Below are 25,361 nucleotides of genomic sequence, written 5' to 3'. Positions count from 1 at the left end.
TTTCAAGTCCTGGAGAGTCACGCCTTTCAAGCTCTACCTTCATGGTCCAAGTTGGGTGGTTCGGGGCATCGTTTGGGCCCACCGTCCATGATGGACGTTAACTCCTATGAGATGGACATTATTCTATAATTTCGGAACTAGTGACCCACTAACGAACAGTCTAGAACTTTTTTGGGTGATCAGGGCATTTCTAGAATAAATTGGTGTAGCGAGATTTCTTAGGCGTCGTTGTTAGGGTTTGGATTAACTAAGTTCACAGTGTGACCTATTTGAAATTAGCAAAAATGGTGATTCGGTCATGATCACTCTAGATCGTTGGTTCTTATGCTAAATGAGTGATCGAGTTGATTTGATTTATTAATCAAGATCTAACCCATAGTTGTCTCGACTTTAGGTATGTCTTTATTTGATTATGGTTATCTCGATTGGTCAGTGATCGGTTAGCTAGATTTGGGCCCTATGTGAACAAATCATGGGGCTAAACTCGATGTTTAAGTGATCGGTCGAATTCGTTGGTTTTCTACGGTTGATCAATCTTATTTATATGGTTTGTCACGCCCCAAACTCGGAAACCGGGCTCACAAAATTTCTGATCGCCGAATCCGGCGCCAACAACCTCTGTAGAACCCCATTCTCGGCTCCCAGCGTTCATTCGCCAGGTTCCGATCCTGGGATGCTACGAGGAGAATTTTCAACATCAGTTTGATTCATAATAAGCATAACCAAAGGCATAACCCACAAATAACAACCAAAAACTCCATCACATTTCCACTATGATAAAAAACTTTGCAAGTACAATGAGCATAAAGGGAAATACAACGAAAATGAACAAAAACTCCAAAATGATCTGCCACGCGTCCAAGCCTCAGCGCTTCTGCGATCCAACGTCACCTGCACGCAACGGTCGTGCATAAGCTTATAGAAAGCTTAGAGGGTGGTGAAAGTGTGTGCTCAATGTGGTAATGTAATTATGTAGATTCAGAGTAATGCGGAACATGCTGATGAAAGCCAGGAATACCATAGCCGTACCAAGGCCATGCGGTGCAAAGCATGAATGATGTCGGTCCTACCAAGGCCATGCAATGCGAAATGCAACTCAAGCATATAAATCCTCATCTAAGTCCACATCAATACAGTTCAAAATCTGGGATATCACCGAGGTCTAGTACACTCCAAGCCAGATTGCCGCCCCATCGCGCGCAATAAGGTGAGTAGAAAAGACCTCACTATCCGCCTGCCAATATCGGGCTCGACTCATCAATAGCGGACCCATTCCTCGAGCTGGTCAGACTCAGCCTAGCTTTGCCCCCTACTCTCGGGAAGGTAAGGCCGCACCCCCTTCCAACCGACCACGACACAGTGGAAAGCGCAACCGTCTGGTAATCGACACTTGGCGCCCATGCACTCACTCGGTCTAAACGTTGGAGCAACCTCTTGGTACCATAAGGGTTTAGGGACTTTCACCCAGGGATATCTATGGCACCCCATGTAGAACAGTATTTTCGATATCCAATCCTGCCAACCACGATACGGCTGTGGAGGCTACGGCCCTGATGTCGCTAGGGCGTACAGTAATCATATCACACAATGCGAATGCATGAATCACACTATCCAGTCATGCAGCAATCCTGCGTGTATCGTGCGCTCATGTAGGGCAACATCCCCTGTACAGGAGCCCTTAAACAATCTGCCCGAAAGCATATGCTATGATCAGTCATTTCTCATATCAAGCATACGTATGATGCATATGATCATGAATCATGGAACTAAACATGTTATATAGGATGGATGATGTTCATAACGAAGATGGGCCTAGACGGCCTACACATTACACGCATGGGCCCTGGGAAAAGTCATAATGCAGACATTTAACCAACACTATACTTGCAATGGGGACGTCAAACCGCCATTGCTCCCAAGGTATAGCCCGTCGTAAACATCATTACATAAATCATGATGGGATTGCACATGGCAATGGACCTTAAGTATATCTCATTGGGCCTTCAATACATCAAATGGGCCATATCATATGGGCCTCATATTCATCAAATGGGCCACATCAATGGGCCGCACAAATGGGCCTTATTGCATTGCAATGGGCCATAACCCGTGGGCCTTACAATACATCACAATGGGCCTAATCACATGGGTCTTATGTGTATCAAATGGGCCACACCAATTGGGCCCCATATGTACATCAAATGGGCCTCAACCCCATAGGCCCTAATACATCTCAATGGCTTTAACCCATGGGCCCCTAATACATCAAATGGGCCTCAACCCATGGGCCTTACATATAACAAGGTGGGCCTCATACATTCCCAAAAAGAATCATATTGAAGGATCTGGACCATTTCACAAATAGTAGTGGAGGTAATGATTTTCACCGTTTACAATCCCAAGGCCCACCATCAAGTTTAATTCCCATCTAGTCTGTTAGTAAAGTCACATAGGTTGATTGGGAGGAAAAACAAATATCACCTTAATCCAATACTACTATGGTCCAAAAAGACTTCAATAGTGGGCATTCATCTCTCCACTATTTTTTTGTGGTGGGGTCCACTTGAACCTTAGATTTGACTCTTTCTTAGCCTCAAGCCCTAAATGGGCTTTCAAAATGGTCGGACGGTTAGGAGGCAACACATGCATCAAGGGTGGGTCCCACGAGTAAATGGCATGGATAAAATAAAGGGGGAACCACGGAGCTTGCTGTTGTGTACAGCACTTAGTGGTGGGGCCACGTATATAATATATATAATAATATATATATACATTGTAGCTGCAAGAGCAGCTTTTTAAGCACTTAAAGAGTGAGGTGGGTCCCATGTACGGCCCACCATTTCATATGAAATATATATGTATAATATATATATATATATATATATATATATATATATATATATATATATTGCATACCAAGTGACGTCCAGGCCTCTGGACGGTTGCCTGGACAGCCACGTACGTCAAGGAGGGGCCAGGGACAGGGCCCAGGGACGGTGGACGGTCCGGATTAAACACATGCAACATGGTGTGGCCTAACAGAGTAGATGTACAGTGTGGGTGGGTCCCATGGACCCCACACCCTTGTCAGTACACACATGTCAGCACACACTCCATGTTAGCCACCGCCACAAGGGATCGATATCATGACCTCGGTGTTTGAAACGAGGTATCTTCACTCAGTCTACCAGTTGAGCTACGGATCTGGGTGGAGAGAACGGGCCCCACATGGTGGTCCCATCGTCCAGGTGCAATGGACGGTTTGGATGAAGCACTTACATCATGGTGTAGCCCATCCAAAGGATGGAGGATGGGAGTGGGTCCCATGTACCCCACCGTCAGCACACCCTGACAGTACACCCACAGCAGTTCACACTTCATTACTAGCACGTCCAGCGTCCCAGGGATGTTGGACAGTGTGGATATAACACAAGCCTTATGGTGGGTCCCACAGGGACGTGGCCCACCTAACTTTTGGATCAAACTGTTATTTGTACATCCAGGCCCACCCAAAGATGATCAGCAAGGTGGGCCCTACGGATGAGACGGCATAGACGTACATCATAGTGGGGTCCACAATACAAGAGAGAGAGAGAAACACCAGCAAGGATGGAGGGACCCCGCCATTATGGGCCCCTCTTTGATACAAAATATACATCAAGGTGGGTCACACATATGTGGACCATTAAATCAAAAAAAAAAAGGAAGACAAAATACAAATATCCAAGATCACCCACCGGTTTCTTCTTGCTCATTTGACTTCCTTAGCTCCTTAGCTTCGATTCCAACGGAGGAGATGAGGTTTGGATGGTTGAGATGGGAGATGAAGGGGTAGGAAAGTGGGCCACCTTTGATGCTTGGGAAAACTTGGAGAGGTTCATACGTATGGTGTTTCTCTTGCTTGGGAGAGTTGGTTTTTTTTTTTTGAGAATGAATGAAAGAGAGAGTCTTGTAAAGGGAGAGAGATGGGTGATGGATGTGTTGATGGAGTGATGGGTGTAAGAGGCTTTTTGACTTTTGTGGCTAATGGTGTAAGAGAGGTAAGGCTTGTGTAAGAACTTTTTGACTTTGGGGTTTGCTTGGGAAAGGGTGAAAGGTGATGTGTACTTGACATGATGGGATGGATTGATTGATTGATTGAGGTGACATCTCGTAGAGATTCTCTCGGGTTTTGCAACACGCGGCGTTTTCCTCGCACCGAATGCTGGCACACATCTCCCGACCAGGGTATCGCCTCGACGCGCGAGTCGCAGCATCGGGACTGCGGCGACGGCGCGGTCGCTAAGGTACGAGTCCTAGGTTGACAGCATGAGAATCAGGGTCGCGCGCAAATACCAGTTAAGAGTCGAAGGTTGCCGGAATTCGACCGGAAAGACCGCGGAAGCCTATGGAATGGTACGGTCTAGGATACGGGGCTTACAGGGTTCTTTTTCGGTACAAGCCGTGTTAAGGTCAGTAAGTGATGACGTGACTAGTTATAAAAAAAATTAAGAATTTGTGCAATCCAAATTAACGAAAATTCAGGATGTTACAATTGTCCCATTGATATTTGTGGTGTGGTCCACTTGAGCTTTGGATATGACTTATTTTTGGGCTCATGCTCTAAAATAATCTCAATTAATTTATGATGTGTGGATATAATAAATACATCATTGTAGGACCATGTAACTTTGATCTCCTTTGAACCTTTCATGCCACTTAAAGCTCGAGGAGCATCAGCGCTCATCTTCACAGGACAACGTACCTACACCAGCTAGGTCGATGGTGTGTGGTACACCAACCAATCTACTTCCTTGTTGATCAATCCATTCATTGATAGAGCCCACTTGGTTGCACGGTCAATGACCAAAACTACCCATAAACTCAACCAAAAAACAAACTGCCTAACTCTCTTATATCCTTTTATATTCTCTATTGAATATGTACTTTAAGCTGATTTTTATGAGCACGTGTTTGTTTGAAATCTTTTATTTGTATGTATATGTATTATGGAAAATGTTTTTATTAAAAATTATTTTTAATAATATATATAGAAGTTTATAAAAAAATCAGTTTTTTGTGTTTTAGGAATAGTCCTATGTCAGAAAGGAGTGAAGAAAATTTTGTCTTAATAAGTAGGATGTAGTGTGGCTGTAAAGGCGCTGGTGGCACACTTTGCACTTCGCACATGTTGCAGATGGGTCGCTCCCTCGAGAACCAGCGCGAGGCAAGTGTGAAAGTGGCTATGGGTCAGGTGGTTGGAGCATTGCGGGCCGGTCACAACTTTGAGAGAGACTTGTTTACCTTATATGGGGGTTTAAAACTGGTCGTTTAAGAGGCCTGGTGTAACTACTGATGCTATAATAAACCGAACCATGCAGAAACTACTGCATGTGGTTTGCCCAACAATCATAAATGGTTAGCCACTATGTCTAAACAGCTAGCATACAACTAGTTTTCCCATTTCTAAAATGGTCAAAAAGAGCTAAATAATGGCTAGTTTCTCACCAACAGTTAGAAACGGTCATTTGGAGTGATGACCATGGACCAGCTACCCTAGCATATATAAACAGAGCTTGGATGGTTCATTTTACCATCACCAACCACTTGAATCACTCTCTCATATGAACCAGTAAAGCTAACAATGTAAACCCGAGCCACAACAAACCTATATCAAGTCTAGGTATTATAATTCGAATCTAACACCATTGTTAATCTGTGTACTTTATGGAATTATGATAGATGAAGATAGAACAATATAATAATGCAAATAACAAAACAAAAGCAATCGACCATAATCACACAATATTTTTACGAGGAAAACCCTTACGGGAAAAAAACCACAACACAAAGCGACAAATATCTCAACTATAATCAAACTTTAGAGTACACCACTCACCTTCTTCAATTACAATATCACCCGATCTCCCCTTGTGATGAGCAACCCCTTGAAAATTTCGAGTCCTTACAAGTGTCAGAAACCCTCTTATCTCGCGAAAACCTTCACCCTTAGAGAGAAAACACTCTTCCGTACAAGCCCTAATTGAGAATATGACTTAAATAGCCCAATTTTTTCAACTCTGTAGAACAGAACCAGTCGGACATATAACCTTCGGTAGGACCAAATTAACTTGAGTAGAATTTCGATTGAACCGAAATCGACCAAAATATCATAACGAGCAACCTACAAATTCTCCATTTTTTTGTCAAACAAAAAATGGCTTTGGTGGAACCGAACTAAAACTTCTCTGCACAACAGATTGACAGAATCCAAGGCACCTTGCACAACAATCTTCACATTGACTTGCATTCTGCCAAGCTACCCTGAAGACCTTCCATGCAACATCTACCTTGAGTGTAAACTGCTCTTTGCATTCGCACCCCTATGCAATAGTGCTTAATCTCATCAATGGATGGAAATATTGATTAAGCCCAAGTAACGCTTGAACTTATTTATGGTCACTGAGTTTGTCAACATATCCGCAACATTCTCTTCCGTGTGAATCCTTTGAAACTAAATCTCCCATGAAGTAATGAGCTCCTGTATCTTGTGGAACTTGATGTTGATGTGCTTGGTTTGCACGTGATGCACCTAATTCAGTGCCAGATGAATAGAACTTTAACTATTGTAATTCAATCGAATCACCTTTTGCTTTAACTCAAGTTCTTGTATCATACCTTTCAACCACAATACCTCCTTTGACACCTCTTTTATAGCCATGTATTTTGTTTCGGTTGTATACAATGCTATCGTAGATTGTAGCATTGATCTCCAATATACCAATCCCCCTGTTAATGTGAAAACATATCCCGTAGTGGACTTTCTATTGTTCAAATCGCCTGCATAATCTGAATCCACGTAAAATACAACTCCACCTAAAGCACCATATTCTCTGAACATGATTCTAATGTCGACCATGCCCCTAAGATACTTGAGAATCCACTTAACAATACTTCAATGCTCTTTTTCTGGATTCACCATATAACTGTTAACTACAATGACTGCCTGTGAGATATCTAGCCTCGTGCAAACCATATTGCATACATGAGACTCCCCACTGCACTAACTTTTGATACCCATGACATTTCTGAAATATCTTCTTTTGTACTTGGACACGACCTGGTAAAAACATACTAACTAGCTTAGTACCTTCCATATGGAGCCTCTCTACACCTTCTATACATAACCTTTTTGAGAAAGCCACAACTTTTCAAATTCTCTATTCTCTATTTATCTTCATGTCTAGGATCTTCTTCGTAGTGCACATATCCTTCATGTCAAACTCTTTGCTTAACATATATTTAAGCAAGAGTATCTCCTTCTTGTACTTTGCAACAATTAGCATATCATTAACATAAACCATCAATAGAATGTAAGATCCATCCTCAAATACTCTGTGGTATATGCAGCAATCGTAGTCACACCTATTATACCCAACTCTACCATGTAGGAATCAAATAGCTTACACCACTGCCTTGGAGATTGCTTAAGCCAATACAAGGACTTCTTCAGCCTACATATATGGCTTTCCTTACCAAGCTCTTTGAATCGTTTAAGTTGCCTCATGTAAATGACTTCCTCCAACTTTCTACGAAGGAATGTCGTCTTCACATCGAGCTACTCCAATTCTAAATTGAATTCTGATATTATAGCCATTAGTACCCTGATTGAAGTATGTTTTACTATTAGAGAGAAAACTTCATTATAATTCACTCCTGCCCTCTACAAGTACCCCTTCTATACAAGCTTTGCCTTGTATTTTTCATAATAATTCTCTTTTAATACTTCATTTTTCCTATAAACCCATCTACACCCTATAGCCCTCTAACCTTTTGGAAGTTCCACCAACTACCATGTCTAATTCCTGTAGAGAGATTTCATCTCCTCTGCCATGACCGACATCCACTTGTTGCCATCATTTCCATATTTTTCTTCTTAAACTGTGGAGGGATCTCCATTCCCTGTGAACAATGCAAAGGAGACCATGTCCTCGAACCCATATCGAATTGGGGCTCTAATTAATTGTTATTTTCTCTCTCTTTTTTACTACACTTTCTTGGGTATCTTGCTGATTATTTTCCTCATTTCCTTGCTCCTACCGAATATTACCTTCGGTAACCGGCTCAACTAGCTCCTCCTGCACTATCAATCTCTCAGTCTCACCATATCTATCTTACTTCCCTACTGCAATGTCCTTATTGGTCTTCAGTATTAATGCCTCATCGAGGATGACATATCTGCTAATAACTACCCTATATGAAACCAGATCTCAAAGCTTGTAACCCTTGACACCTTTCTCATACCTGACAAACATAAACTTCCTACACTTTAGATCTCGTCATCTTCCCTAAATTCTTCTTCTCATCAAATTTTTGTATATTGAATTTTGATACTGAAATCTTTGTTGTATCTGTAATGTCCAACCTGACACTCTGATACCACTTTATTGGAGTAATCGACTCCTTATCACACCACAACAATGTAAACCCGAGCCACAACAAACCCAGCTCAACCCTAGTTATTATAATTCTCTCTAATGTTTTACTATTAGAGAGAAAACTTCATTATAATCCACAACAAACCCACTCGCTCATGTGGCCTGAATGTGCACGTCACATACGTGCAGATGTGGAATTCGCTACCACAGCTGCAGCTCCACCTGTTAAAGTGCTTTCAATCAACCTGTAAAGATTACAATGCCTCTGTGCTCTCATAACCACGAGCGCCCCTTTAGAAACCTTAAGGACACCATTGAAACTAGTGAATTTACACTCAATCACCTCAAATGCACCGAGAGATATCAAACTCTTCTTCATATTAGGAAAGTACCTTACCTCAGTCAAGGTACACTCCATCCCATCAAACATCTTTATGCGGACAGTACCAACAGCCACAACATTACAGGTATTGTCATTACACATGAATACACATTCACCATCACATTCCCTCTAGCTGGCGAACTAACTCCGATGAGGAGTTATGTGATATGAAGCCCCTGTGTCCAAGATCCACTCGTCCTTATGATCATGGTATAAGTGTTCGATCATAGACATTGACAACACATCACTTCCGTTTGTTTCTTCATCAGACGTGACAGTGTTGGCCTACCTAAAAGAAGCCTCTGAGTCCTCTTTCTTCGTTTTAGGATTTGTGCAATCTGTCTTCATGTGCCCTGACATCCTACAATTACAACACTTTAACTTACCCTTGCCCTTGCCCTTAGATTTGGACCTCGATCGAGAATATCTTATGTACTGATCTAAATTTCTACCCCTCGTAAACAATGCATCAATGGATGCCCCCATGCTACCATTTTTCTTTCTCATTGCCTTTCCCTAAAGGTTTGAGATAACGGTATCAACACCAAGGGTTTTGTTACCGGTGCATAAGGTGTCTTTAAAAGACTCATACGAAGCAGGGAGTGAATTCAACAAGATACATGCTTGATCTTCTTCATCGACCACTACCTCCACATCCAGCAATTTACGGATCATCTTATTAAAATTGCTAATGTGGGCTTAAACATCTCCTCCCTCTGTCAACTTAAAGTTGAACAATTGCAACTTCAAGTGTAGGCGATTTTCAAGGGACTTCTTCACATAGATGTACTCTAACTTCTCCCACAAATTTGTTGCAGTTTTCTCCCTCAAGACATTATGGAGAACCTCATCCGTTAAGAACAATTGAATTGAGGATTTCACTTTCTTATCCAGTTTCTTTCATTCATTATCATCCATAGATTTTGGTCACTTCTCAAGGACCTCATTTAATCCTTGCTGAATCAATAGGCTAGTCATCTTGACCTTTCATAATTCAAAATTATTTTTTTTGGAGTAATTCTCAACATCAAACTTAGGATTGGCATCCATTGATACTCACTTCCATATTTAAACCTGCACCCTAATGATATCTCTGATACCATTTGTTGGGGGACCGCGGAAGCACACAAGGATGAATCAGGTGGAGTAATCCAATAGCACCAAGAAAGCACAATGCAAATACTCCAAATTTAACGTGGAAAAACCATTTTGGGAAAAAACCATGGCACAAAGCAACAGATATCACTATGAAAGCAGAAAATTATAAAAGATAGAGAGAATACCCAATTCGAACATGCCTCGGATCTCCCTTACAAGCCCTTGAAACCCTAGAAATGAATTAGAAAGCCTTAGATACCTCACAATCCTGATTATACCCAAATATATAGCCTTTGGAAGAATCACAAAGGGATTTGGAAATAGATCTTGCAAATTCACGAATCTGCAAAAATCTGCACGAAACTGCTTGATGATATCGAACACTCTTTGATGTCATTAAAATAATACCAAAACGTTCCAACGACAAAACATGAAAATTTGATTTTCTTCGATTGTATCGAGCCATCTTCAATGGCATCGAATTGTTCCTTTAATGTCATTAAACACTCTTCGATGGCATAAAAAATCACCCAGTTAGTCCAGCGAGCAACTAGGGAAAATTCAGAAATACTCAATGACATTGAAGCATGCTTGATGTCAACATGTCATCGATGGACTATTGAATTACAAATTTAAGACATCTATCAACAGTTAGAAACACCGTGGTGGGACTAAGTGTTTCAAGGACAATCATCTACGTCCACTCATTATTAATGCATACATCCATGCATGAATGTTAACGAGATTGCTAAGCAGCACCATTATATGAATCTGTGAGGCCCATGTGTTGTATGTGTTTTATGTACTCAGTTCATCCATTTTGTCAACTCATTTTAGGGCATGAGGTGATGTAGACCAAGGTCGCAGACACTTTCAAGACAAAGATGGATCAGAGAAGGCCCGATTGGAGGCAGAAATGACTCAAAACATCAGAACCTTGAAACAGTCGTATATGGCAAACCAAAATGAGTTTTTCGACATATCATATATGATTTTGGGGTAGGAGAAGCTATTTAGCCAACCAACCTGCTACGCCGGGTTGCTCACTCTAGATTTGCAAGATTCCATCAGATCGACAGTCAAAAGTCCCTTTTATTTTTGTTTTTACGATAAATAGTAAGTTTTTGTTGGATTATAACTTTTGATCCTTTGAGTTCAAGATGATTACCCGATTATGTTGAAGAGATGCTGCAAGTTGGATTCTGGGATCTTTTGATCATTTAGGATTTTGGATTGTAGTCCATCCACGGCAGGGTACATGAGATGAAGCATACATGTCTATGGTGGTCTGTCAAGTTGTGTCCCATCACCAAACCCATGGCACAAAAACCTAACCAGATGGGTCCCATCAAGTGACCGATTACAACTAATATCATCGCCAAGCATGTCCATGGTGGAGATTGGATTAACACAATTCAATGCATCTTTGAGGTCAGTCAATGCATTTTCAAGGAAAAGTGGCCCACCATAAAAGCATTTGCACTGCCTACTCTTGGCATTTTCCATGTGCTTTCTATTGGGGGACCGCGGAAGAAAATAGAGATGAGTCAAGCAAATTATTTCAATCGCAACAAATAAGCCCAGTCACAAACAAACTGAATTTAATGTGGAAAAACCCTTACAGGAAAAAAAAATCATGGTACAAAGCGATAATAATGTACTATGAAACTAGATATTACAAGAGATAAAGAGAATATCCGATTTGAACCAGCCTCGAATCTCCCCTTACAAGCCCTTCAAACCCTAGGAATGAATTAGAAAGCCTTATAATACCCCCTATTCCCGATTACACCCATATATATAGCCCATAGGTGAATCATAATCGAAATAGGAAACAAATCCTGTATTTACACAATTCTGTGTAACTCTGCATGATAGTTCGATGACACTTTGATTGCATGGAATAGCCTTCAATGTCATCGAACATCTTCGATGTCATCAAATTAAACATCAAAATGTTTCAGCTACTAAACATAGATTTTCCTAATGTCACTTCGATGGGGCTTTGATGACATCGAATAGGACACCCAAAGTGTCCAACAACCAACATGGAAATTTTTGAATTTTTACAATGGCTTCGAGCGGCAATCGATGGCATCGAATGTTCAGTCGATGGCATCAACAAACCCTGTTGCTAAAAAGATTTGAGACATCAACAACAATCCCCGCCATGTCTTCAATCTTCACTCTTCATAGCTTCTTGTCCTCATCTCTAATTTCGTCTTGCATCATAGCTCCACCATTTCTTCTCATACATCCTCCATCTTCCTTTTTTATGCTTTCGACAAGCCCAGAGAAGTTGCACAGAACTTGAACTTCTCTGAGGGAACCACCTTAGTGATCATGTATGCCGAATTCACGCTCGTGTGAATCTTCTCCGGAGTCATGCTTCATTCCTTAAGCACCTATTGGAGAAAATGGTGACGAACATTAATGTGTTTAGTAGGTGAGTAATAAACAATTTTTTTAGCCAAATTGATAGCTCTTTTGCTGTCACAATTAACCGGCACAGGCTCTTGTTGAGGCCCCAACTGATTTATCATCCCCCTCAACTAAACACCTTCCTTGAATGCTTCCGTCACTACCATATATTCAGTTTCGGTCGTGGAAAGAACCACCATAGACTAAAGTTTCGACATCCAACTGATTACTCCACCCGATAGCACAAATGAGTAATTAGAAGTCAACTTTCTACTATCCACACTACCCGCGCAGTCAAAATCCATATACCCTACTAACTTGGCCCATAATTTCTTAAAAGATAAGACATAATCCTGTGTACCTCGAATATATCAAAGTAGTCATTTCACTACCTCCCAATGTTACTTTTCAAGGTTAGACATGTATCTGTTAACAACACCAATTGCAGGTGAAATATCCAGTCTAATATAGACCATGACATACATCAAACTGCCAGATGTATTCGAACAAGGCACATGAGACATCTCTTGCTTTTCTTCATTGGTTTTAGGACACTATTCAGAAGAAAGTTTAAAATGAGCCGTGTGAGGAATAGTAACTGGCTTTGCCCCATCTCATACTTCACCAATATCTTCTCAAGGTATTCTTTCTGAGATAACCAAAGTCTGCTCCTTTTCTCATCTCTGTATATATCAATGCCAAAAACCCTCTTATAGCCCCCAAATCTTTAACCTTGAATGTCCTTGCTAGTTGAGTCTTTAATAAATCAATCTCAGACATGCTACATGTCATCAACATACAATACCAGGATAATGAATTCCCATCACTTAGTGTCTTGTAATAGACACATTGATCATATTCACTCCTGATAAACCTCTAACTCACCATGAAAGAATCCAACTTTTTATACCATTGCCTAGGCGACTGTTTCAGACCGTACAGCGAGTTCTCTGCCCCTTTTATTTCGAAGCCTTCTGGTTGCTCATGTAGATCTTTTCTTCCAATTCCCCATGTAAGAAGGCAGACTTCACATCCATCTATTCTAGCTTGAGATCATATTGGGCAACTACGGCCAACATAAATATAATAGATACTTGTTTCACAACCAGTGTGAATATCTCAATGAAGTCGACGACTTCTCTCCAAGTGTATCCCTTTGCGACCAACCTTGCTTTATATCTATCATGTTTCTTCTTAAAGATTCACTTGTACCCGATCACTATTCGTCCAATGGGAAGCTCCATCAGCTCTCACGTTTCGTTCTTGTATAAGGAGTTCATCTCATCATCCATCGTAGCTTTTCACTTTTCAGCATCCGACTCATAAAGAGTCTCCTAAAGAGTAAACGGATTCCCCTCATATATAATGAGGGTGTATGCGATATGAGAATTATCTTTATATCTCGTTGGTAACCTGTGATCCCGTTTTCACATTTGGCTGTCACACTTGCTCATATACCTCTGTCTGCATATCAGTATCAACTTGAGTGTAATCTGTGTCTACCTGAACGCAACTAAATTTTTTTATTCATCGTACTCATCCTTTCGGAACAATGATCTTTTATTGAATTTGACATCATGACTAATGATGATTTTCCTTGTGACATGGTCATATACCATGTACCATTTCACACCACCATCATAACCAACAAAGATGTACCTTTTAACTCTTTTGTTTAACTTATTTCTCTCAACTGATGATACATGAGAGTAAACTTCACAACTAAACACACGCAATCCAGAGTAGTCTACTTACTAATCACTCCACACTTCCTTTGAAATTTTCCAATCAATGGTCGTAAAAGGGGACCAATTCACCAAGTAACAAGTCGTATTAATGGCTTGAGTCCACAATTCATTGCCCAACCCAGCTTATTAATCATGCATCGAGCCCTCTCCAAGAGAGTCTAATTCATCTGCTTAGTTACACCATTCTACTCTAGTGTGTGGTGCATTGTGTTGTGCCTTACAATCCCATCATTCTTACAGTATTGATTAAATTCTCCTGAAGTAAATTCCTGATAGTTATCTGTCTTTAGAACCTATAAGAGAGAGAGAGAGAGAGATAGAGAGAGAGAGTACCCGATTCGAACAAGCATGGAATCTCCCCTTACAAGCCCTTGAAACCCTAGCAATGAATTAGAAAGCCTTAGAATACCTACTATTCTTGATTACACCCATATATATAGCCTCTAGGTGAATCACAATCGAAATAGAACACAAATACCGCACGTACGCAATTTTGCGTAACTCTGCGCGATAGTTTGATGGCACTTCGATGACATTAAACAACCTTCAATGTCATTGACCATCTTTGATGTCATTGAACTAAACATTTAAACATCGAGTGACTAAACATGGATTTTCTCGATGTCACTTTGATGGAGCTTCGATGTCATCGAACAACCTTCAATGGCATTGAACCTCACTCAATGGCATCGAACAAGACACTCAAAGTGTCCAGCAACCAACATGGAAAATTTTGGATTTTAATAATGGCATCGAGCAGTTGTCAATAGCATCGACAGACCTTGTTGCTGAAAAGATTTGAGACATCAACAACACTTTCTTTATACTTTATCTTTTAACTCTTTTTTTCTCCCACTTGATATGGAAAATAGCATATAAGCCACAGTTTCATAATTTTCCATTCCACATTATCACCAACTTTCAGCCCTTGGGGCATTAACACCTATGTGGAGAGAATTCTTCCTCCATTTTCATCTTCTTCCCTCTTCCTCTTCTCCATTATCACAAGGGGGTTGTGGTCCACTTGTGTGAATGGTTTTTTCACTCTCTGCCCCTAATACATTATTTAACATTGTTCTCTTGGCTCCTTTTAAGTGAAATAGTTCAGTAAGATATTTCTTGGTTTAGAGTATCAGATTGGCATCAAACTCTTTCGCGTAAAAATCTATTTTTGCAATCGTGATCCTGCCAAGGTAAGATCTAAACCATCTATCTTTAGATTATTGTTAGAAATATGTTCTTATCTCTGTTCCTGAAAAGTTGATCCTTAAAAGTACTGAGTTTTTGCTACCAACACTGCTTCACTCCACTATGTAAATGAGATGTCTCATAAATAATGCCAATCCAACCAACAAGTGGGCCACCATTCAAATTTGGAAGCTTATGTTGTGGCCCACTTAATGATTAGATTAGCCTAATCTTTCAGGTGTCCATTTCTTTTAGTGGAGCATCCTCTGGGTGATTTAAATGTCATACATGAACCATGATGGTCCAATTCTTGTCTAGTGTCCTGGTACACAATAGAGGGCATTAAGGTCATTTGGTACAAATTCCTCTAATCCCTCTAATTGTGAAAATGATTGTGACCGTTCACTAGTCTTTATTTAATCTTAAATTATTTTAATTAATATCAATCGTAAATCCAAATATGGTCTTAGCAAATTGATGTGGAGTGAGTTGCAGATACTGTCATGGAAAAGATGGACCAAAGAAGGCCCAATCGTAGGCGGAAGTGATCCGGACCATCGGAACCTTAAAACAATCGTATCTCACAAACCGGGATTAGTTTTTCGACATATCATTTATGATTTTGGGTGGGAGAAGCTACTTAGCCAACCAACCTGTTGTGCCGGGTTTACCACACCGTATTTGTGAGATTTCATCAAATCAACAATCAAAAGTCCCTTTTATTTCTGTTTTTTCTATAAATAATAAGTTTTAGTTAGAGTATAACTTATGATCCTTTGAGTTGTAGCCATTGCCAACATGAAAAGGGCATAGAAAAGTTGGGGAATAAAATGGTTGTGCCAAATTGAACACTTACTATTTTTAGCCAAAAACATGAAGTCTAATAGGAATGGAGATTGTCTATAAATAGTAAGTTCACTATTTATAGTAAATCACACTTTTTGGGTGTTTGAATTGGAGTCTGATCTAAAACTATGTCTTAGGTTTGAGCTTATTATTTGAAAGGTTGTAATTTCATTTTAATTATTAATCAATTTATTTCAAAATTATTAGAAATTATTTATACATTTATCCCTTGTGAATTTGAGGAAGCTCTGTGAGGAGTCCAAAGAGCTTTGTGGATTCAGAGTAGATATCTCCTAAGGAAGATGGTGATCGACCTCATCACATCCCTCCTTGTGTCACAAATAGAAGTATTGATCTTGATGGCTACACTTGGTTCTTTTAAAAGAGCTTTGTTATGCCACATGTAGGCATATACTGTCATGGCACAAAATCTAATCCGTCCATTAGAAGAGGGAAATGGAGATGCAAATTGAAGTACTGAATATCTTAGTGACAATTGATGGCTAGCAGCCTTTTGCTCACTCCATTCATGGATGCAGCCAACTTGGTTGCATGGTCAGATGATCAAGACCACCCCATCAACTCGCTCTAAAAATCAAACTCATGGGAGAATCTAAGTACCTACATTCTCTTGTATTCTCCATTGAATGTGGACTTTAAGCTGATTTTTATGAGTACCCTTTCGTTTGAAGGATGTTACTTGGAAGGATAGGATCATCCAATTGATGTCATATTATATAGTGGCCCATCAACCGTAGGGTTTGTGAGATTCACAGTTTAGAGAATCCATTCACAAGCCACGTTAGCCTTGTCAAACAATAGATAAGTATAAGGGTGGGGTCTTGATATAAGGGAGGACTTGACGAGGTTAATCACCATCTTCCTTGATTGGTGAATACCTTGAATCCATAAGGTGCTCTTGAATCCATGAGAAGAAATAGAATCTCTAAGAAGTTTTAATTGATATATATATATGTGTGTGTGTGTGTGTGTGTGTGTGTGTGGAAATGCTTCTATGCTATATGGAAATGCTTCTATGCGGTAAAACTTCCCAAGAGGTCGAGCTATGTGGGTCCCACCGTGATGCGTGTCGAACATCTACCCCATCAGTCAGATGCACCATCCCATGGTGGGCCACAAGCTTAAAAATCAAGTCAATCCATGACTTGGGTGGGCCACACCTCATACAAAAGTTGAGAGGGGTTACCCTCCCATTAAAACATTCATAATCATTTGTTGGGTCCACCGAGATCTGGTTCACAAATCCAGCCCATCCATTATGTGTGTCCCACTTGGATGAGGGGTCAAACCAAGTTTCATACGCATAAAAATTTTATGTGGGCCCCACCAAGTGATTTTATATGTTTTAGGCATGTCTCATATGATTCCCCATCAAATGCATGGTGTTGATGTACGACCCGCATGGTGGGGTCCATAGCTCAACCTCATGGGAAGTTCCAATGAGCTCAACTGTATAAAACCATTTCCATATATATATATATATATATATATATATAATGAGTTTAACACCGTTAAATAACCTTAAACAAATCCTAAAATTGTAATAAAGAAATCATAATCAAATAAGGAAACAATTTCAGAAAAATATGCAAATTTCTGCTGCTTGTCGACCTATCAACTCGACAAGTCGAAACAATAAAAAATTGTCCACAGATTTAAACTAGAACCCGATCTGTCGATTTGTTGAACTGGATTTGGACCAGTCGACCAGATCTGTCGATCTGTCCAAACCGGCAGAAATCAGCCATCAAGCAATCTAGAACAGTATTTTGGCATTTCTAAACTGAGAGAAATCAGCCAGCAAGCAATCTGGAATTTCGGGTGAAATTTCAACCTATTGACCACAGTCCAATTATGCTAAATTTTTGTTGATTTCTCCTTGGGCTTCTTAATTTCAGTCCATGTGCATTAGGAATGTACTTATATATATATATCCTCTTAAACTCTAGGGATTTTTTCTATTGGTCTCCATCTTTTGTGCTGCAGAAGAAAACCCTCCTATTTTTAAAGTATATTTTATAGAACCATCTACTGTTTTCACTGTTAATCTCCGTCATCGACGACCATTACTCCCGTTTAAAAGCATTTTGAACAGTGCACACTAGTCTCATTAGTGAGGCCATACCTGACATTCGCGAGCTAGGTGAGGCCCACTGTTTGTAAGAAATCAACAGTACCACCCATCAATTTCACCGTATCGTTTTAGTTTGCGAGCCTAAAAATGATGGGAATCCAAAACTCAAGTTGGCCGCATGCAGGCAATAGTAAAGAGGAAAATATGTACCGTCGTAACCTTCCAAGGGTTTATTGTGATATTTATATGCCATCCAAAATAGTTATAAGATCATTCCCATGGGGATGAACGGAAAACGCAAAAATACTATCATGATCCAAAACTTCTATGGCTCCACAGTGGGCTCCACAAATGATTGAACAGTCAGTGTCCGCATCTTCCTGCCTTGTGGCATACTTCGGTTTTGGATCTGCCTCATTTTTTGGCCCACCCCCTAAAATGACAAGGCAGAATGGGATGAAATTGTCTTAAACATCATGGTGGGCCTGAGCGTTTCAAGGGCTTCCATTCAATTGAAACGCATTATTAATGCATGCATCATGCATTGAATGTTAACTGGATTACGTAGTACTGTGCCACAAATCTATGGGCCATATGATATATGTGTTTTATCCATACAGTCCAACTTTTTTTACCAGCTCATTTTAGGGCATGAGCCCAAAAATGAGGCTGATACAAAGCTCAAGTCAACCACACTAATGGAAAAAGTGGGGATAATAAGGCCTAACGTTGAAACTTACCTAGGACCCATCATGATGTTTTTGAGATATCCACCCCCATCCATCTGTTTTTTCGGCTTATAATAAGGAGTGGCCCAAAAATGAGGCAAATCCAAAACTCAGTGAGCCACATAGGATGAAATAATAGGGAGGGCAATGGCTAGTGTTGAACCTTTCTGTATCATGAGGCCCACCGTTGAAACCTACCTAGGACCAATCATGATGTTTTTGAGATATTGACTCCATTTATCTGTTTTACCGGCACATAAACTCATGTTAGTGGGTAGGCCAAAAAATGAAGCAGATCCAAATCTTTGGTGGGCCACATTGAAGGAAACAGTGGAGATTGAATGGCCACAATTGAAATTTTCCCAGGGCCCACCATGTGTTTATATGACATCCATACCGGCCATAATGTCATTCCCACCTCCGGAAATCATGTGGAGAAATGATAGACGGGATGGATAATTCAAAAGTTATTGGGCCTCATAACTGGGCCCAACACCTAAAACGAGCAGACAAAAATGGCCAAGAAGGTGTATTTCTCAAAACATCAAACTGAACCCAGATTGGGTGCGACGCCACTGGACCTAGCTAGAGATGGACCGTCCTCTTGGTAGCTCTATGGAGCCCACCTTGAAGTATGGGTTATCCATGTGGTCAATCCATTTTGCCGGATCATTTTAGGGCAAGATCCCAAAAAGGATGCAAATCAAATGCTCAAGTGGACTACACTACAGGAAGTAATGGTGACAATGATGCCTACTGTGATGTTTATTTGCCATCCAACATATTCATAAGGTCACATAGATCTAGACAAAGGGAAAACATAAATATTAGTTTGATACAAAACTTTTGCAGTCCCCAACAAGTTTTCAACAACAGGTGTTGAATCCCCATTGCTTCATGTAGTGTGGTTCACTTGAGCCTTCGAACTGCCTCCTTTTTGCGCCCATACTCTAAAATGATCGGTCAAAATGGATGGAAAGAGTAGATAAAACACATATATCGCGGTGGGCTTATAGAGCCTCTGTCAGGACCATCTGTCTCTAACTAGGTCCTGGTGGGGGTAGTACCCAATCTGCATCCCATCAGTGTGAGGCATTTATGTTTCAAAGGTGCACTAGTGTAGTTTCGACAGTGGGCGTCCAATACCATTGTTTAAAGTCATGTGGCAATTGAGTGTTGGATCAACCTCATATTTGGGCCCACCCTTTTATAAGCTAGCAAAATTGGTAGAGGGGCTGGCTAGATTTCTTAAAAACATTAGGCTGGCCACATGAGTTTTTGGAGCTCCTCTAAATAGGTGTTAAATACCATCATTTTGAGTCATGCAGTCTACTTGAGAGTTGGATTGCCTCATATTTGGGCCCACCCTCTAAAATGAGCTAACAAAAATAGTGAATAGGTTGGATTTCTCAAAAACATGATGGTGCGCTACACGAGTTTTTGGAACTCCTCCATTATAACATTGGGTGTTCAATACCACTGTTTCAAGCCATGTAGCCCATTTTAATTTTGGATCTTCATCATATTGGGCCCACCAACAAAATAGGTTGGAAAAACTAGGGCATGGGATGGATTTCTATTACGGTGGGACACATGAGTTTAATGAGCTAAAGAAAATGGGGTTGGGATGAATTTCTCAAAAATATCATGGTGGGCCATGAATGTTTCAATGGTGGGCTAGTGTTGTTTCATCCGTGTGGACCGCATGGATCCGATTTTCTATTTGGACAGACAGCGTTCTGTTAGTCAAAAGTCATATATGGAAAAGGCAGCTGTTTTTTCATAGAGAGTCCAAAATTGGGCCATTTTGGGCGTATGGCCCAAAAGGGAGGTGGCCTAATGCAAAAATCTCTAAAATCTATGTCAAGGTTGACCAATCTCTTCTCATAACCAATCTCTTCTTCTGAGAAGGATTTCTTTGAATCAAACATGGAATTCCTTCGTCACTTGCAGGGTCATTAGCTGCTCGGCATGAATAGATTTTTAGATACGGGCCCACCTGAATTGGTCCTGATTGTGCCGGATGATTCCCTGCCCAAAGAGATCATTTGTTCCTTTTATACAGGTGTATTTTAAACCTTTGTATTTAAGCAATGAATCTAGCGGAAATGTTGTATTCTCCCTGTTCTGGCACCTGACATTATGTGGTAATCCTCAGTCCATCTAGTGGTACCTCGATTTGTATCCCATCACTAAAACCCATAGCAAAAAAAAAAGAAAAAAAGAAAAAGAAAAAACAAATGGGTCCCATCAAGTGACCAGTTACAATCACGGTCACCATACATATCTACGGTGGAGATTGCGGTGAACACAATTTGAGGTATTCTAGCCCGAGAGCTTACTTTCCTATTGAAATATGAGCAATGAAAAGTATCCTGCATTCTCAAGGAAATTGGCTAATCACATTGATGTTATTAATGCAACAGCATTGGCATCTTGGTGCTTTCCATTGACTTTCTTTATGTTTCCATTTTTATTCCTTTTTCTCCCATTCGATGGAAAATAGCATATAGGCCCACAGTTTGATTATTTTCCATTCCACATTTATCATCATTTTCAGTTCTTTGACATTTTCACAGTACCAAGAAAAGATGGCAGAAGTATTTCTCTCCGCTCTTGTTAAGACAATGATGGGGAACTTGAATTCTCTACTTCTGCAACAGTTTGAAACAGCACAGGGTGTCAAGAAAGAGTTGGGGAAGCTGGAGAACACATTGTCAACGATCAATGATGTACTTCAAGATGCAGAGGAGCAGCAAGTGAAGAGCCGGGCACTGAAGAATTGGCTAATGAAGCTTAAGGGTGTGGCCTATGATGCAGATGACTTGATAGATGAGTTCTTAACTGAAGCTTTTCGGCAGAAAGTGAGGACAGGGCCTGCTATGATGAATAGGGTGCGCAACTTCTTTTCTCTTCCTAACTCACTTGTATTTTACCTGAAGATGGGGAGGAGGATAAAGGAGATTGGGGAGAGATTATGTGCAATTGCAGGGGAGAGGAAGTTCCATTTGAGAGATGGAGCTGTAGATCCGCCGGTCAATACTGAAGAGAGACTGCAAACAGACTCTTTGATTGAGTCGGAAGTTTTTGGCAGAGATGAAGATAAGAAGAAAATTGTAGAGTCGTTGATTCATGTTGGTACTCAAGAAGATGTCTCGATCATCCCCATAGTCGGTATGGGGGGCCTTGGGAAGACCACACTTGCTCAATTCGCTTACAATGATGATAGGGTAACCAAGCATTTCGAGCTAAGGATGTGGGTTTGTGTGTCAGACAATTTCGATGTTATGAGGGTATTAAAATTAATCATTGAATCAGCAAATGGTAGCAAATGTGATCTCGAAGGCATGGATTCACTGCAGCATGGCCTCCAACAAAAGCTAAGTGGGAAGAAGTTTTTACTCGTGTTGGATGATGTGTGGGAAGAAAATCCTGAGAAGTGGAATTCACTGAAAAAATCTCTCAGAGGTGCCAGGGGTAGTAAAATCATAGTTACTACCCGTATTGAAAATGTTGCTTTAATCATGGGCACTCTCCCTTCACACCATTTGCCAATATTATCAGATGATGATTGTTGGTCTCTGTTCAGGCAACGGGCATTTGGGCATGGAAGACAAGAACATCCAAACCTAGTAATGCTTGGAAAGGAAATTGTGAAGAAGTGCGGGGGTGTTCCTTTGGCAGCGAAAGCACTCGGAAGCTTGATGTACCTTAAAACAGAGGAAAGCCAGTGGTTGATTGTCAAAGAAAGTGAAATTTGGAATATACAATTAGAAAAGAATCCCATTTTACCAGCTCTAAGGTTGAGTTATTTTCATCTGCCGTCTCATTTGAAGCAATGCTTTGCATATTGCTCATTATTTCCAAAAGATTATAGAATCAAGAAGGAGAAACTGATCCAACTTTGGATGGCCGAAGGTTTCATTCAATCATCCATCAGAAGTAACCACATGGAAAACATCGGTGGAGAGTATTTCAATAATCTATTACAGCGGTCCTTCTTTCAAGATGTTAAGAAAGATGATGATGGGAATATAGTATGGTGCAAGATGCATGACCTCATGCATGATCTTGCACGCTTTGTTGCAGGGACTGAATGTTCGATTGTGCAGGCTGAGAATGCGGAGAGCGCCCATAACATATCTCGCCGTTTGTCCTTGGAGTGTGGGTATAGCAGGAAGGTCCGAACATTCCCAAAGGCCTTAAAGAAAGTAAACCATTTGCGAACACTACTGCTGCTTGAAGGAGAGAGTTTCAGCATCCCTCGTAATCATTTCGTACATTTTACGTGCTTACGCGTGTTAGATTTAAGCGAAGCCAATGTTACTAAGGAGTTGTTGGTTTCAATCGGCAAGTTGAAACACCTAAGATACCTCGACTTGTCTGATACTAAAATAGCAGCCCTTCCTGAAACCATCTGCACCCTTCCCCATCTGCAAACCTTGAGACTCTTGCAGTGTTATAATCTTGCAGAGTTACCCAGGGACATGAGCAAAATGACTAGCTTAAGACATCTTGAAATCAGTGAATATGATAAATTGACCCATATGCCAGCTAATATGGGAGAATTAAAGTTCCTTCAGACCTTGCCAATATTCATCATTGGTAAGGATAGAGGATGTGGTATAAAAGAGCTGCAAGACCTAAACCTTCGAGGAAGCTTGATTATTCGAAACCTCGAGAACGTGATGTGTAGAGCAGATGCACAGGAAGCTAACTTGAAGGAGAAGCCAAACCTTCAAAAGTTACACTTTTCATGGGGTTCATGGGGTCAAGATATTGATCTTAAGTTGGCAGGAAATGTTGAGGAAACCCTTGAAGGTCTCCAACCACATCCGAATCTCAAAAGGTTGGAGGTTGACGGGTACGTGGGTGTCAGATTTCCTATTTGGATGAGTTCTTCATTGCTCTCGAATCTGGTTGAAATCTCACTGTTCAATTGCAGAAGATGCGAACAGCTCCCCCAGCTTGGCCAATTACCATTGCTTATGGTTCTTGAGATAGTGGGAATGCATGCTGTGAAATCTATTGGCAACCATTTCTATGGGGACAATGTTGCAGAGGGATTCCCGTCACTGGAAAAACTCAGGTTGGAAGATATGCCTAATTTAGAGGAGTGGTCAGGATTCAACGGAAGAGAAGTACTCCCCTGCCTTAATAAACTATCTGTCTTCGGATGCCCAAAGTTAACAACACTTCCATGCCTTCAGTCTCTGAAAATATTGACATTGAAAGATAGTAATGAGATGTTGTTAGGTTCAGTGGCAAACCTAACCTCGCTTTCCTACTTGAAGATTGTAGATTTCAAGGAGCTAAGGTCGTTGTCGGGTGGGTTGTTCCCAAATCATACCCGTCTCTTGACCCTAGAAATTAGGAGTTGCCCAAAGCTTGAGTCTCTGTCGGGGGAGCTTGGAAACCTTGCTGCTCTAGAGTCTCTGTCTGTTGTATACTGTGATGAGCTGGTATCATTGCTGGAGGAGTTACAAAACCTCACCTCTCTCCAGAGACTATATATTGCAAAGTGCGATGGTCTAACGTCCTTGAGACTACAAGGCTTGAGCTCTCTTAAACATCTTAGCATTCAGTTTTGTAAAAGCCTAACGAGTTTGATGGGGGGCCTGCAACACCTCACTGCCTTACAATCCTTGTACATTAGTAACTGTCCGGAGCTGGCTTCTTTACCAGAGGATATGCAACACCTAATGTCCCTTCGAGAACTTTGCATCCGTTGCTGTGATAAGTTGACATGTTTGCCGGAAGGGCTAAAACATGTCACAACACTGCAAGAGCTAAATATCTGGGGTTTGAAAAGTCTAACGGCTCTGCCTGAGTGGATAGGAAACCTCTCCTCGCTTCAAAATCTGTACATTACCCGTTGTGATAAATTGGGGTGTTTGCCATCCGGGTTGCAACTCCTAACAAACCTCCAAACTCTACAAATCTATAAATGTCCCCAATTAGAGAAGCGATGCGCGAAGGAGAAAGGCGAGGATTGGCAATACATAGCGCGCATCCCAGATATCGACATTGGATATACCGAATCCGAATCCGAATCCGCGAGAGGAGGCAAAGGGTGTGGTCGTCTGTTGGGGTTGAAGAGAAGATAGCATCAACGCTCTCCTTCCTTCATTCCTCTTCCCTCCCTTTGTAAGTATCGCACTTCTCACTTAAACCTATCTATCTTTGCTTTTTAATTTCCCAATTTTTACCGCAAAAGCATGATTTTCTATTTTCCTCAACTATTCTGTAGCAGAAAGTACTTCTGGCGGCTAAAATGGCCCAACTACTTGCATCCTGTTTGGCTCCGTGTACTAGTTTTAAACTGTGGTAAAAGCGTATTGATACGTAGAGGTGGCTGTTTGAAATATTCGCGGAAGACGAATCTTATCTCGCTCCACCTCGTAGAAGCGAAAACTCTGTGAGCCCCGCCATGATGTA

At 40.9% G+C, this 25,361-nt stretch overlaps 1 protein-coding gene across 1 annotated transcript; it reads left to right on the top strand.

The window, feature by feature from the left end:
* The first annotated feature begins 21,453 nt into the window (after positions 1 to 21,453).
* LOC131226862 (putative disease resistance protein RGA4) lies at positions 21,454 to 25,030 on the top strand. The gene has a single exon (XM_058222576.1). It carries the CDS (start codon positions 21,515 to 21,517, stop codon positions 25,028 to 25,030), a length of 3,516 nt encoding a protein of 1,171 aa, XP_058078559.1. The 5' UTR covers positions 21,454 to 21,514.
* Positions 25,031 to 25,361: the final 331 nt, after the last annotated feature.

This window comes from Magnolia sinica, chromosome 15 (genome assembly GCF_029962835.1).
Source record: "Magnolia sinica isolate HGM2019 chromosome 15, MsV1, whole genome shotgun sequence".
Lineage (NCBI taxonomy): Eukaryota > Viridiplantae > Streptophyta > Magnoliopsida > Magnoliales > Magnoliaceae > Magnolia > Magnolia sinica.
Note: the sequence above shows the minus strand (reverse complement) of the source record. Positions and strands in the feature narration are given on the sequence as shown.

Excerpts from the sequence above, each read along its gene's own strand:
- LOC131226862 (XM_058222576.1), top strand. The coding sequence starts at position 21,515 with ATGGCAGAAGTATTTCTCTCCGCTCTTGTTAAGACAATGATGGGGAAC.